General features: G+C 42.9%; 1 protein-coding gene across 1 annotated transcript; it reads left to right on the top strand.

The window, feature by feature from the left end:
* Positions 1-4,888: 4,888 nt before the first annotated feature.
* Positions 4,889-16,040, top strand: LOC129067351 (DLA class II histocompatibility antigen, DR-1 beta chain). Its single transcript, XM_054569172.1, has 6 exons — positions 4,889-5,067; positions 11,575-11,844; positions 14,145-14,426; positions 15,127-15,237; positions 15,694-15,717; positions 16,004-16,040. The coding sequence occupies exons 1-6, from the start codon at positions 4,968-4,970 to the stop codon at positions 16,015-16,017; spliced, it is 801 nt and encodes a 266-aa protein (XP_054425147.1). The 5' UTR covers positions 4,889-4,967; the 3' UTR covers positions 16,018-16,040.
* The last annotated feature ends 203 nt before the right edge of the window (positions 16,041-16,243 follow it).

Raw genomic sequence — 16,243 nt, 5'->3', positions numbered from 1 at the left:
AGGAGTTTTATGATTTTAATACATTTACATCTTTTTTTAATTGTTTTTCAATTACAATTGTCCTCATTATTCTCCACTGCCCTACCCACCCCCTACCTTCCACTTTCAATCCTCCCTCCTGTTGTCTCTGTCCACAGGCCCTTTACACATGTTCCTTGACTGGCCCCTTCCCCTTCTTTCCCCAGTTATCCCCCCACCCCTCCCCTCTGGCCACTGTCAGTTTGTTCTTTATTTCCACGTCTCTGTTTCTATTTTTCTTGCTAGTTTGTTTCATTGATTAGGAGTTTATTCTTGTATATGGTGTAAGAAGGTGATCCAGTTTCATGTTTGCATGTATCTGTCCAATATTCTCATCACTATTTATTGATTAGACTGTCTTTATCCCATTGTATGTTCTTGCCTCCATTGACAAATATTAATTGACGATATGGTTGTGGGTTTATTTCTGGGTTCCCTGTCCCATTGATCTATATGTCTGTTTCTGTGGAAGTATCATAATGTTTTGATTACTATAGCCATGTAGTATAGTTTGATATCAGGTGTCATGATACCTCCAACTATGTTCTTCTTTCTCAAGATTGTTGTGGCTATTTGGGGTCTTTTGTGGTTCTGTTGAAAGTTTTGGATATTTGTCTAGTTCTGTAAACTATGCCATTGTATTTTTATAGGAAATGAATGTTTGGGTAGTATGGACATTTTAATGATAATTATTTCTATGCATGAACACAGTATATACTTCCATTTATTAGTATCTTCTTCAATTTCTTTCTTCAGTGTTTTATAATTTCCCAAATAGAGGACTTTTACCTCCTTGGTTAAATTTATTCCTAGGTGTTTTATTTTTTAATGCAATTATAAATAGAATTGTTTTCTTAGTTTTCCTTTCTGATAGTTTATTATTGGTATATAAAAGTGTAACTGATTTCTGAATATTTATTTTGTATTCTGCTACTTTACTGAATTCATTTACCTGTTCTAGTAGAGTTTTTGGTGGAGTCTTTAGGGCTCTCTATTACGGCATTATGTCATCTAAAATAACCACAGTTTTACTTCTTCCTTTCTAAATTAGATGTTTTTTAAAATTTCTTCTTTATGTCTAATTGTTGTGGCTAGTATTTCTAGTAGTATGTTGTATAAGAATGGTGAAAGTGGACATTCCTGTCTTGTTTCTGATGTAAAGGAAAATACTTTTAGTTTTTGCCTGTTAAGTCTGATGTTAGCTGTGGGTTTGTGATATATGGTTTTTGTTATTTTGAGATATCTTCCTTCTGTTCTAATTTTGCTGAGTGTTTATTTAATCATAAATTGTTACTGGATTTGTGAAATGCCTTTTTTCTGCTTCTATTAATGTAATTATATGATTTTAATCCTTCATTTTGTTTATGTGGTATATCACATTAATTGATGCATGGATATTATACCAACATTTCACCCCAGAAATAAATCTCACTTGATCGTGGTGTATGATCTTTTTAATATATTGCTGAATATGGATTGCTAATAGTTTGTGAGAATGTATACATGTATGTTCATGAGGGATATTGGCTTAAATTTTTCTTTCTTTGTAGTGTCTTTAAATGGTTTAAGAATTAGGATAATGCATGCCTCGTTAAATGAGCTTGGGAGTCTTCCCTCCTCTAGAATTTTTTGGAGAAGTTTGAGAAGGACAGGTGTTTGTTCTTGTTTGAATATTTGGCAAAATTGATCTGTGTTTACAATTTTTATATCTTCTTCTTGGATTTACCCCCTTATAATTGTGTAATGTTCTTTGTCTTTTCTTACATGTTTTTGTTTTAAAGTCTATTTAGTCTGATACAACAGCTGCTACCCCAGCTTTCTTTTCATTTCTTTTTGCATGGAATGTCTTTTTCCATCCCTTCACTTTCAATCTGTATGTGTCTTTTTTTTTTTTTTTGAAGTGAGTCTCTTGTTAGTAGCATATAGGTGGGTCATATTTTTTTAACCCATTCACCCTATGTCTTTTCATTGGAGCATTTAACCCATTTACAGTTAAAGTAATTATTGATAAGTATATGTTGCCATTTTGTTAATTTTTTTTGTTTTAATAATTCTCTGTTTCTTCCTTCTTCCTTTGACCTCTTCTCTTGTGGCTTGCTGGTTTTCTTTAGTGTCTTTGTTTGGTTTCTTTTTCTCTTTATTCTTTGCATATGTTCTGGAAATTTTGGTTTGTGCTTATCATGAGATTTATATATATCATTCTATAACCATAGCAGTCTATTTTAAGCTGATAGGTATTTAATTCTACAAGGACTACATTTTTACCTGCCCCTCTACACTTTGTTATTGCTGTCATGTTTTGGATCTTTTTGTATTGTGTTTTAGTTGTTTCATACTTTTTGCTTTTGACCTTCATACTAGCTTTTTAAATATCTGATTAACAGTATTTACTAAATACTTGGCATTATCTGTGACAGTTTTTCCTTTCTAATATTTTCTAATTTCCAATTATGGCCTTTCCTTTTATGCTTAAAAAAGACTTTGTAACACTTCTGTAAAGCAAATGGTGATGAACTCCTTTAGTTTTTGCTGGTCTGAGAAACTATTTCTCCATTAAATATGAATAATAACCTTGCTAGGTAAATTATTCTAGGTTGTAAGTTTCTTCCTTTTAGCATTTTAAAGGTGCCCTGCCACCCTCTTCTGTTCTGTAAAGTTGATGCAGATAAATCAGCCGATAGCTTTAAGTGGTTTCCTTTGTAGGTAACTCATTGTTTTCTTCTAGCTCCACAGAGAATTCCGTTGGTCCCTGGAGAGCTCCCATGGCTCCCCAGCCTTCTCTATATGGTCTCTCTCTTGTTTGTTGTATCAAAAGTGGTTTGTGTATATGTGACCTCTGTGTAGGCTTTATGTGCCAAGTAGCCTTGGGAAGCCAGCTGGAGCTGAGCAGGCATTTACAGTGCCCAGTGCATGGCGGACTGGCTGGAGCAGCTCCTGGCAGGGAGGCCAGGTGCTGAGGTGAAGCCTTATTGTTCCTGTTTGCTCTCTCTGTCTGGAGAAAAAACACTTCATGCAGTATGTCTGGGATTGCAGTAGGCCAAAGCACCCAAATAAAATTCTACCTGCCTTATCCAAGTAGAGGGAGATGCAAACAATAGTGCTCATCAGCTCCTCTGGCCCGGAGATTTTCCAAAGCTCCCAGAGTGGCTCCTGCAGTTTCCCACCCTCCCTGTTTAGTCTCTTTCTCCTGTTTGTTTTTCAGAGGCCATTCATTCATCCCTCAGTTGTCCTGCAGGAGTAATTGCTCTCTCTATATGTGTCTAGTTGAGTTTGCTCTTGGGAGGCAGTGAGTTCAGCATCCTACTATGCTGCAACCATCTTGGACCTCGCTCCATAATGATTTGATATTTGTATATGTTGAGAAATGATCACCATAATGAGTCTAGTTAATATCTATAGCACATACAGTTACAAAATTTTTTCTTGTGATGAGAACCTTTAAGATCACCTCCCTTAAATGTACATTACACCCTCATGACTATTTTAGAGCTGGAAGTTTGTACCTTTTAACCACCTTCATCCATTTCACCCACTAAACTGTAGTCATTTTCCTGCAGCACGGTAAGTATCCTGTCACTAGAAATATGAAGGCACATGATGAAGAACTGTGTATCAGAGCTGTGGTGGAGTGAGAATTAATGCAGAACTGTAGGTAGAGAGTGGTCCTTTAAAGTCCATTCAGGATATAAGAATTATAATTATGTTAAAATTATATGAAAAAATTATATAAAATAGAATTATACATTTAAAATTATATCATTACATCAAAGGATATAATTTCTTGTTTTTCCACAGTGTTTCATTTCCTGAACACTGTATAACAATTTTATTAACAGTCTTTTTTTTAACTTTTCTTAGAAAAAGCAAGAGAAGTTGAATAAAGAAGGGGATATGTCCTTAAGAAAATGAAAAATCATAATGGGGACAAAGAGTAAGGCATTGGACTTCTTTCCCACATAGAATATTATTTATTCTAAAGCAGATTGTATCAAAGGCTGACTTTGAGTCCTTTCTCAATCTTTCAGTTCCATGGATACTTTGTTTTGGGCAGTTGGCCTTACCACATTATTGGGTTACATGCTATTCAAAGGTGCTTTCCCTCTGTCCCACATAGTTTGCCTCCTTTAAGCCCCTCTCTCCATGTGTATTCAGCAGGTGTCACTAAGCTCAACGACAGTATCCAGAGATGAACCTGAAAAACCTTTTCACTCAGATTAAATTGTTGAACAACATTCAATTTCCTTTAGTCAGAGACATTCCTCCCTATAAAGAGGTACAGATTATATTCTCCAATCAATGGCTGTAAGTCTGTCATATCATCAGTTACTAGGGGAAGCTGCTCCTTGAGGTGTCCACAGAATCACAGCGTTGTCCAAAATTAAAACACCTGAAAGATCACAGTGACTTCAATTGTGAGAAATTAAATAATTTCCCCAAATCTATAACACTTAGTTGTGGTACAATAAAGACAAAATTGAGGGTCTACTAACTTACAATCATCTTTCCTCCATTCCTTAAACTTCTAAACACACTCATCCATACATTCGTCAAAGTGGCTCTGTCTGCAAGTGTGAGAAATGAATAGTCCTAAAAGGCTCCAACTTGTACACACATCATTGACCAACACAGAATTGGCTCCTAATAGAGGCCCGATAAAATGTTTCTGATACAACTGAATCAAACCTTTAAAGTACTAAATTAAAAGAATCTTTTTAATGCAGGAAATTCTAATTTTCAGAAGAGGACCTTCAAACAAAATCTCTGACCAGCGATTAATGACACCGTTCACCTCTCATGCTGATTGGCTCTCAACAATGAAATTACCCAATCCAGGAACAAAGAAATGAGTTCCTTGGTTGGTATTATTTGGCTGTGGGTGGAGAAGGGTCATAGGCATCACTGAGTGAGACTTGCCTGCTCTCTGCGCCCTGCCCTCTCTGTTCTCCAGCATGGTGCGTCTGTGCTTCCCCCGAGGCTCCTGGATGGCAGCTCTGACGGTGCTACTGACGGTGCTGAGCCCTCTCCTGGTTTGGGCCAGGGACACACCACGTAAGTGCATACCTCATGGGTAAGCTACAGTGGGGTGAGAGAAGGAAAGGGTTAGCTTTGTCACTCTGTCCAGGCCATGTCCCTTAGAAAACCATGACATTTTCTTCAGTGACCACCCCTCTTTATCATATGGATCCCCAATTCTTTCCACAGCAAAAGGAGCCTGGGTGCTCGCCCTCTACCAGAGCTTTGTAGGGGGCTCCATTTATATAGGTCGTTTCTTCTCAACTCTCCTCCAGTAAAGCCTTGTATTCTATTCCCTCAGGGTCTTGAGAGGATTTAGAAACAATGATTTCAAAGTAATTTCTATCCAATGGTTGCATTTATTACATTGAATTATCCCAAAAAGAGAAATTTTTTTCTGAAATTTTATAGGAAGTCAAAAGAAATTAGAATGGTCTCTGCTAGAAAATCCCATTTTATGTCCTCTACAGAATCTGTGATGTGGGTGCCTCTCTCTAATATGTGAGGGTGCATCAAAGGGCCTCCCCCACTTTCTCCTTTCCTTTCTCCCTGAACCTCTATGTTTATAAGGCCTGTGTCCCTATAATGGAGGTTCTCTCACACAAGTTGGGGTTAGTGCTCTCTATTCCTCTTGTGGGAACCCCCCTGGAGCTGAAGCAGAGAGTCTTGGTACTTGGAATGGCCCTACAGATAAGGAGCATCTGGCCAGGTTAGTGTTCATTATGAATCTGTCTTGAACCTTTCTATACTATCAGTTCCTCTCACACCTCCCCTTCCCTGGCCTGAGTCCACATGTAGGGATTCAACTAGAGATAAATTGTATGAAATTCTCTTTTTTAAGTTAAAAATATTCAAATATTAGCAATTTCATAGGTTCAAATTGTACACCCTGAGCAGGAGTATAGAGTGTGAAGGCTGCTTACATCCCATGGGGCTGAAAGTCAATAATCAAGTCAAGTCTCCTGGAGTCTTGGCCCCGAATGTCACAGGTGCATTCATCCTGCCCTCTGTTTTCCTCCATTAGCCACGCTTGGTTACCTCTACTTCCGGTCCCTCCCTACTCTTTCCCTGGCTATGCCATCACTATTCCAGGGATCCCAAAGTTCACACACACCCTCAGCACTGGAACAGATCCATAGACAAGATAAAAAAATGTAGTCATATTTTCCCTTTTTAAAAAGGTCACCCTTTTCTTACTGGTGAAAGTTTCTTCTAGCAATAGAAAGAGAAAAAAGTTTGTTTGGATTTCTCACAGAAAGTAGAAGGCATATAATGTGTCATCCAAATAAAAGAGTGTGTAGGAGCTTGAGCTGCTCTGCTTTCCAGGATCCCCACAATGATCAACTTCCAGAACCCGGGTCCATTCACTTTGGTCACAGATATTTATCTGAGCAACTGTTATTCAATGGATTCTGTTCTAAGCTCAGGGACTCTTGCTTGAATATAGTAGAAAGTCTCCTATTATCATAGAACTTAGCTAATGTCTGAGGAGAAAGACAATAACCCAATAAATATTTAAGAAATAAAAAAAAGTTCAGAGAGCAATAATTGCTCTGAAAAATAATACACCAGGGTTATGGGACAGAGAAAATCAAATTTACCTGACTCCAGTTGAAGTGGTTAGGGAGCTGTCCCTAAGAAAATGATGTTTTGTTGTGACTTGAATGATGAGAGAAGCCACTGTGTAAAGATCTAAGGGACAAGCATTCCAGGGAAGGAACAGGGAAAGGCCAAAGGGTGGGAACACGTTTGCCATGTTTAAGGGACAAAAAGAAGGCCTGTGTGGCTGAGGCACAGCGGGGAAGCCGGGGGTGACATTGACATAGGAAGAGGGGGGAGGAGGGGGAGACAAATGATACTGGGCCCTGATGGCCGTGGTAGGAAATCCGAATTTTAGCTGAAGAGATAGGTGAACTACTGGAGGGTTACAAGGAGAGTCCACTTATATTTGTTTTTTAAAAAAAATACCTCTAGCCGCCATGTGGAGACTGAGTTGCAGGGGTTTAGAGTGGAGTCAGGGAGGCTGTTAGGAGCATGGACGCGTTCTCCAGGGAAGGCGTGCTTGGGGCTTCATTCTGCGTGGCAGTGACAAAGACAGTGGTAAAGGTAAGGTGAGAAGATTTGGGGTAGATGTTTGCATGCCTTCTAAATGGACAAAATGGGGGAGGAGCACAAAATCAAGCTTATCTGTAAGGATTTGTCTTAAGTAATTTGAATAAACTTGGTGGTGCTGTTTATCAAGATAGGGAAAACTGTAGAAGAAAATAATTTGAAGTGGGTGATAAGGGATAAATATTTTGTTTAAGTTCAAAATGACTTTTTTAAATTTATGTGAATCTGTCAAGGGGTCAGTTGAATACAGGTGCCTGGAGTCCAGGGACTGGCCAGGGCTGGAGGTGTATATGTTGGTGTCATTGAGACATGCGCTGTGTTAAAGTCCAGGAAAGTGGAGGAGGTCACACAGTGAGGGAGCGAGGGTGTGAAGCAGACGAGAAGATGGGACGGGCTGAGCCCAGAGGACCGAGGCCCACTGCGTCAGCCGAGGGGACTGAGAAGGGGTGCCAGTGCTGTTGAGGAAAACCGAGAGCGTGCGGTGCATGGAGGTGAAGGGAAGCCAATTTTCCCAGAGTGAGGAGTGGCCAGGTGTGGTGAGAACCACTAGCAGGTGGGGAAGCGAGAACATGCAGAGGAGTGAGCACTGGGTTTAGCAGATATGATGTGTATAGTCAGCGAATTGTACAAGATGGAAACTTGGTTGGACCATTTCAAGAAAGGGAACTGAAGGTATGAAGGATGGATTACAGGTGACTCTTTTGAGTAGCTGACCTCAGGTGAGACTGTGCTCTAGGATCAGGGAGTCACCTGGACCTAAAGCACAAGAATAAAAGAGACTGAAAAGAAGCTGGAAGGATGTGAGAACCAGAGATGTTCAGTCAGCAGCAAGGAACCGCTAGAGTGATCTTGAATACAGGTGTGACTGGTTATGCAAGAAGCCATCAGTTACACAGCCAATATTTATTAGTGACTTAAAATAGATCAGTTATCACCCAAGATAATGAGGACAGAGTCATCAACAAAACAAATCTGGTCTCATCAACATGGAGCATCATAACATTTTGCAGTTACTATGTATCAAGCTTATAAATTTGAGTATGTTTGTATCTCATAACTATCCTATCTTTATTTAAAGATTTTATTTATATATTTTTAGAGAGGGGAAGGATGGGAGAAAGGGAGGAAGAGAAGCATCAGTGTGTGCTTGCCTCTCAAGTGCCCCCTACTGGGGACCTGGTCTGCAACCCAGGCATATGCCCCAACTGGGAATCGAACCAGCAACCCTTTGGTTTGCAGACTGGCACTCAACCCACTGAGCTACACCAACCAGGGTGTGTAATTTTCAAAACTATCTTACCTTATCTGCAGTAATTAAAAGTGTAATAATCTATGGAATTTAAATTCAAAGTTTAAATAAATTACCAAGAGTCACATAGTTGTAGAACCCAGATTATATAGTCTCTCAGTATCTAGAAAGTTTCTCTCTTCTATGTCAGCATAACTCACATTGTTCATATATGTCCCATTATTATACATAAACCAAATTTCTGCCCTTATGTGTTCAAAATGCTATTTAGTGATAAAATTAATTAAAGACAATTGCCAAATGATGATGAAGATATCATTTGCTTTAGGAAATTAAAAAATAAAAAGATCTTGTGAGTTTGCATTCATAGGGATTATAAGAATTAAAATAGCAATGTATTTTAGTAATTATTATATGATCAGCACTATTTAATTTCACACTTAACAATACCCTGTGTGGAATATACTATCATTAAATCTATTTTAGAGATAAAAAAAAAAAAAGGCTCATGGATGTTAAAATCTGACCCAAGTGGAAGAACTAATGTTCAAATGTAGATTTTCTAATTCTAAAATTTGAACTTCTAACCACCACTAGGGAACAGTGGCTTGGTTTAGTCTAAATTACTGATGAAATCTCTGATGTTCACATGTGCCAGTGTGTGTCGTAGGGTTGAGGGCAGACAGCTGCAAGGGCTGCTAGTTCCAATGTATAGGAGAAACACATTCATTTTGCATTTATAATTTTAAAGATTCCATATGAGCTCATACTATGTGCAGACTATCATGGGCATGTGAGGAAGAACACAAAGAAATATTAAATACACTCCTTTTTCAGAAATTTTATTAGCAAATTGGGCTAGGGTTGGCACATAAAATACTAGATGCCCAATTATGTTTGAATTTCAGGGAACCTGTAATTATTTATCTGAAATCCAAACTTAACTGGGCACTCTGTATTTTTATTCACTATATTTGGAAACCTTAAGTTGGGCAGTGAACAAGGACCAACAGTGCTAACCATACAGGCTACAATGAAGAGCAACTTCACACATTTTTATTTTTCAGCTTTCTCATGTGTCGAGAAGGCACTAGAGGATGTGTGAATAGACCTGGTCTGACCAGCGTGCCCTCCCCTCTGCCATCATTTCTAAGTGAAGCTCTCTACTCAGAGTCTGGGGATCTGCTCATTTTTGTAAATGCTCTATATGACAATGTCATCCTAGTTTCTCCCCTTCTGAAGGGAACTGACTGTGAAAATGAGAGTTCCACATCTGGCTGAGGCTGGTCATTTGATGTCTCCTGGTATTACTGGGAGCAGAAGGCAGTTAGAAAATGTATTAGCTGGGACATTGAGCAGGAATCAAATGGCTGTGGCTAGTTTTCTACTGTAGATAAGTGGTGGGCCAGTGGCAGAGAAATTAAGACAGAAGATGATGTGAAGGATAAATTGTATGACTTAGTGATTGGCTGGCAAGGCAAAGAAATAGGTAAACCTTGGTCTGAACAAAATTTTGCTAAAAAATTTACTGTGCACTGGGGCTAGATTGCCAAAAAGATACAAATTTCATACAGGACCAAGATTTTCAACAGATAAAATACTGATAGAACTTTGTATGTAATTCTCAGCTGCTCCATAATTCACACGACTTTTTCACTACTGATTTTTCAGCTGGTTCACAGCGGTGGAGCTCACCCTGTGAAGGTTCACCACCCCTGCCCCTTCTTCCCACCCCCGAACATGTGATAGTATCTGGGCCTTGTCTGGTTGTTACCCTGGGGGTTTCTTCTGACAACTAGTGGGTAGAGAGGCCAGGGATGCTGTTTACAGCCCACCCACCCCAACCACAAAGCATTATCTGGTCCAAAATGTCAATAGTGTTGAGGTTGAGAACACTGCTTTATACTCGCTGTTTCTAAAAATTCTGGACTCAAAATTTATACACACACACTCACCTTCCAATTCAGTTCTTCATGGTTTATTTTTAGCTCATTACAAAAACAAAACAAAACAAAACCCAGAACGTTATACAAATTTCACCATTTTCTTGTTAAATCCATTCAATCGATGGAAGTTTAAAATCCTCATTTTTACTGTTTGCCTTATGCAATGTTTTTCAAAGTTCCATGGGTTCTTGATCATCACATCTCTAACTTTCAACAACTTGTCTTTTCAAGTCACAAAACTTTTTCAGTAACATGTCTCAAATTTCTGCAGTAATTCTACTTTCCACACTATTGATGAGATCAGAAGCCTCCGTTTATTCCTCTCACGTTGGACCATCGGTTTATTCTTCTGGTTTTCTGAGCTTTCTAGATTTGGAAATGCAGAAGGGAGTTGCGCGCCTATTGGGAGGAAGGTTTAAGCTCCGTCCGACTGGTCAGTAGGTTCCCGTTCCGTTCGGCACCGAGTCCCAGCCTCGCTCGCCCGCAGGCTCCCCGCACGCGTCCGCCCACCGCCGCAGCCCCGTCTCCGCCTCCGCCCTCTCCCCCGGCCTCCTCCGCGAACCCTCCGCCTGCGGCTGCGGGAGGAAGTTCGCGGCCTCTTTCCGGCTCTGGCTCGGGGTGCCGCCTTTCCCTGCCCTGTGCCTCCGGTCCCCAAACCTATACTCACGCCCGTCTTCCTCCAGCTCCCACCGACTCAACCTTCTTGCCACAGGTTCAGGGTCACTCAGAGGCCACCTCTTGTCTCCCGGAGGTAATTCCGGTCCTGTCATTATTCTCTTCGCTCCGCACTTTCCTCCCGACAGCTCTCACTCCTGTCTGAACGCTCCTGGGGTCCGGTCCTGACCGGGGGAGCTCCCGACGGCGGGGAGCTGCCCGTTTCCTTCTCCGGGTTCCCCGGGGCGCAGGGCCTGGCACGGGGTCCCACCCACCGAGAGGTCACAGGCCGAGGCGGAGGTGCTTAAGGAAGCGGACGGGGCGGTGCTGTGGGGCGAGAGGAGGGGGAGTGGCGGTCTCTCGGAGGAGGGGGTGACGGCGCAGACCCTCGCCCCGCAGGGAGTCCTGCAGCCCCGCAGGGGAGTCGAGTGGGCCCCCCGGGGCTGAGGAGCCGAGGGGTCTCCTCTGCCCTCCGGCCCCAGAGGAGAGGGGGCCTGTGGGTGCTGGCAGGCAGGGTGCCCGCCTTGGGCTGCGTCGCTGTCAGTCTCTAACCCGTGTGACCTCCCGTTCCTGTCCCCACAGCACATTTCTTGCAGCAGGGTACGGCCGAGTGTCACTTCTTCAACGGGACGGAGCGGGTGCGGTACCTGCACAGACACATCTACAACGGGAAGGAGGACGCGCGCTTCGACAGCGACGTGGGGGAGTACGTCGCGGTGACCGAGCTGGGGCGGCCGGACGCCGAGAGCTGGAACCGGAACAAGGACGACCTGGAGCGGGCGCGGGCCGCGGTGGACACGTTCTGCAGATACAACTACGGGGTGTCGGATGGATTCCTGGTGCATCGGCAAAGTGAGCGCGGCGGGGGGCGGGGTGTGTGCGCGTGTGCGTGTGCGTGTGCGTGTGCGTGTGTGTGTGTGTGTGTGTGTGTGTGTGACTGTGAGAGACCCAGGTGTGAGGGGGCCTGTGAGGGCCCGGTCGGGGTCGGGGGACGCAGTGCGATGGTGGCCTGTGTCAGGGACCCCGACTGTGCTGTCCAGTTGTGGCGAAGGTCGCGGGCAGCAGAGGGAAGGCGGGCAAAGGTCGGGGAGATGTGAGGAGGGGAGTCACCACCTGTCTTGGCCAAACCCGTCTGAACCCTGAACCCCCGGCACAGGGTCATGTGTTTGTTGCGTAAGCATTTCCTTGAGAAGAAGGATCAGGCTAAGTTTTGAGGGGTCGGGGGCCTCTGAGGCACCTCTGATCTCCCTGAGGCTTCTTTCAGGTCTTTCTTGCTTTTTTTCTTTAGTGTACATATTTTTATGTGGTTGAAATGATTGTAAATTACAATTACAATTTTGTTACCTAAATTACATATGGATGTAATTTTGTTACCATTACATATGGATGTTAGGAAACAAAATGAATGAAAATTTACAATTTTATTACCTTTGTTAGGTAACAAGATGAATGAAAATTTACAATTTTGTAAATGATTGTAAATTTTCAATTACAATTTTGTTAGCTAACATATGGATGTTACTATTTTTATAATGCTAATAGTACAATATTTAAGTAGTTACACATTATCTTTTCATAGTTGTGACAACTTATCTCACATTCTGAATGTTTTCAATATTACCAAATAGTTGAAATTTTATTTGTTTTTATTTTTAATTTACACTTCTTTGATTTTATTGTCTATCATCTCTGGGGGCCTGGTGTTTTTCTCAGTGATTTTATGGGTTCCCTATGCAGTAAGGTGAACACTTTGCCAATGTTTGATTCATCAGTTTTTCCAGTTCCTGGTATGTATTTTGTTTCTGCTTTATGACTTTCTGTATTTAGAATTTAGACATCTTTAATGTAATGAAATGTACTGCAAAGTTAACAATGCTTTACTATTAATTTTAAATTTACCAGTTTGTACTATTGTAAAAATGTTTTTTCCCAGGTTTCTTCTCCTCCTTTTCTTCCTCCTCCTCTTTCTTCCTCTCTACCTCCTTGCTCCACCTCCTCCTCCACTGTATTTATTAAGCTTGATCTCAGGCAGGAAGCACACATATTAATGAGTCCCGGTCCCTACCCTGAGCTCAAATGTCAACTTAAAAAGAGAAATAAAAAATATATAATTATAAAATGGTAACAATTCCAATAATAGATATGCTTCTTTTGAAAAGGAGGAGGCTTGCTCAACTGAGTGTAATTATAAGAATTTTTTAAAAGATTTTATTTATTTATTTTTAGAGAAAGGGGAAGAGAGGGAGAAAGAAAGGGAGAGAAACATCAGTGTGTGGTTGCCTTTCATGTGCCCCCCACTGGGGACCTGGCCTGCAACCCAGGCATGTGCCCTGACTGGAAATTGAACCAGTGACCCTTTGGTTCGCAGGCTGGCACTCAGCCCACAGAGCCACACCAGCCAGGGTAATTGTAAGAATTTTTAAATGAATGGCTTTCCTTGCTCCTTCCCCTCTCCTTCAGGACTCTTGCTTTTCTGGGGACTCAGAATCACCTGTGTCTTTCCTGCTTCCCAGGTAGAACAGGATCTGTGATGTTCTCAGGTGCGAGGGTTGCATTCCCAGGATTTCATACCCTGTGTCCCCACCTTCCCCAAGCTGTTCCCCGGTTTATCCACACTGCTTTGAACTATGTTTTCTCTCCAAGTGGAGAAGGGTAATAAATAGCAAACATATGTTGATGGCTAAGTTCCAGTCATTGTTCTACATATTTTAAATCCATTGATCCTCATATATCCTTAAGAGGTAAGTTAGTATTATTGCCCCCCTTTATAGGTAAGAAAGCTCAGGCACAGATGAATGTAAAAATTCTCCTAGAAGCAACCAGTAAGAGGCAGAGCCTGGATTTGACCTCAAGCAGCTGCACTCTAGAAGTCACACTTTTAATTAATACGTTATATGCCTTGAAAATAGTTGTAAATGCTTCAATTCAACAATGAATAACTGCTTCAAGGTATTAAAAACCCCCACAAATTTCCTCCACCTCTCTTGGATCTGCTGGGCCAGTGCTGTAGGAATAGATCCATGGCTCATGGCGCTAACGCCTGCTGGGCCGCAAGGCCAGCTCTGAGGGAGGCCTGCCTGAGGCTGAAGGGCAGCCAACCGAGGTAGCCTTCCTCTGTGTCCCTGATGTTCCCCCCACCTTTTCTCTCCTAGCGGAGCCTACAGTGACTGTGTATCCTGCAAAGACCCAGCGGCTGCAGCACCACAACCTCCTGGTCTGCTCTGTGAACGGTTTCTATCCGGGCCGCATTGAAGTCCGGTGGTTGCGGAACGGCCAGGAAGAAGAGGCTGGGGTCATCTCCACAGGCCTGATCCGGAATGGAGACTGGACCTTCCAGATCCTGGTGATGCTGGAAACAGTTCCCCAGGGCGGAGAGGTCTACACCTGCCAAGTGGAGCACCCAAGCCGGACGAGCCCTCTCACCGTGGAATGGAGTGAGAAGTGTTCTGACCTCACACAGGCCTCACCCACCATAGGGACTTTGCTTATCCCTGAGCATCAGGGTTCTCCCTCCCCACACCATGTTTTTATTTGCTCGTGTTCTCTCCTTCAGCCCAGGTCACTGAGGGTAATATCCCTGTGATAATTAATACTCTATAAATACTTAGAGTTCTTAGGGAGGCCATTGCTCTTGGCAGTCAAAAGAGAGGTTGTCCTTATGAACTTTCCCACGATGTCACAGGTCATGTTCCTCCTTAGTCCTGGGCACCAGTCCCCTGCCTTGGGCTGGGCTGGTACTTCTGCACTGTTGCTCTAAATTGTCCAATGAGATCTGAGCAGAGGTACATCCTCCACAACGTAGGGACCTTCCTGACACGGGGAGAGCTCAGTCTGCTCTGCCGTCCCTTAGCCCTGTCACCCTCGACAAGGACTCCACCTTATTGAGTCCCAGGCTCCGCATCCATCAGATATTGAAGTAGTGGCCTTATGTCAGGGCCGTGATGTTTAAATGAGTTCAGTGCCTGGACCCTCTGTCTCCTCAGTGTGATTATAAGTCTCTTTTCCAGAAATGGCCAATTGTTCTGGTTCTTCTAGGGAAGCCTCTTCCCCACTCTCAAAGCTCCCAGTCCCAGAGTCTCAATCAGAGAAGTTGGATTTGGGATAAAAATCACTAAAACCAGTTTCTTCCCTCAGGGGCACAGTCTGAATCTGCACAGAGCAAGATGCTGAGTGGAGTTGGGGGCTTCATCCTGGGTCTGCTCTTCCTTGGGGCGGGGCTGTTCATCTACTGCAGGAATCAGAAAGGTAAGGAACCTGCTGGCAGCTGAAGTTCCCACAGACTGTATGGGAGAAGAAATGTGACTTTGCTCGAGTTAGTTCTCTGTATATCAGTGGCCCCGTATAAAGCCTTTCCCTGGTCGATCTCAAATTTCCTGGAAACCCAGAAATAAATAGTTCATGGTTTCTTATGGTTGAAACGTAAAGAATTATGGCCTATATAGGTCAGAGAAGGGTTAACATGCATGGGTGTTTGGGTCAAGATCCTGGAATAGATGAAGGAACAGGCACTATAGTTCATAAACTTGCACTGGATTTGTGTGGCAGAAGCTTCATGGGTCACAGCTCTCAGCTTCTGCTCTCTCTACTCTGGTATCATGTGAGGTGGGTTGTGGGGTTAGAGAAATGTCAGGTGGTCCTGGGCAGGGGCCATTGTGTTTACCTTCATGTCTTTTAAGTCTGTATCTTCCTTCTCTTTCCCAGGACACTCTGGACTTCAGCCAACAGGTAATGCTCTTTAATCATATTTTAAAGACATATTCGGTCTCCCTAGAGCAGAATGTAGAGGTGACAGCAATAATCGGGAAGATTTTGGATCTGACCTCAGGTCAGGCAGTTTACACCAAAGCTTCTCACCACTTAATAAGAGGCTTGCTCTAGAGTAGCTTTGGCTCAGGGTGACCTGAGAACTTTTCTTCTTCTTATGTTTAGAGCTGTAGCAGGAGGCCCTGGAGGGAGGGAAAAAAGCCGCTCGTTGGCTAGGTCTGGAAACAGCACTCCCCTCTGTCTGCAGGACTCCTGAGCTGAAGTGCCAATGGTGACGCTGGTGATACTGCAGGAAGAAAGAACCTTCTGTCCCGGCTTCTTTGCAGCATGGAAAGTTTTCCTACTTGGCTCTTACTCCACAGAGAGAGCGCTTCCTCGGGATCTGCTTACGTCCAGGTTCAGTGACCCTGCAGGACATACCCTCCCTGCTGGCCTCCTCAGCCCCTGCCCTTGACCTGGAGGTCCCAGTATCCCCTGCAGTGCTTTC

The sequence above is a fragment of the Pteronotus mesoamericanus genome, unplaced genomic scaffold, assembly GCF_021234165.1.
Source record: "Pteronotus mesoamericanus isolate MK-2021 breed Mesoamerican mustached bat unplaced genomic scaffold, CSHL_Meso_final contig_20, whole genome shotgun sequence".
In the NCBI taxonomy this organism is placed as follows: Eukaryota; Metazoa; Chordata; class Mammalia; order Chiroptera; family Mormoopidae; genus Pteronotus; species Pteronotus mesoamericanus.
Note: the sequence above shows the minus strand (reverse complement) of the source record. Positions and strands in the feature narration are given on the sequence as shown.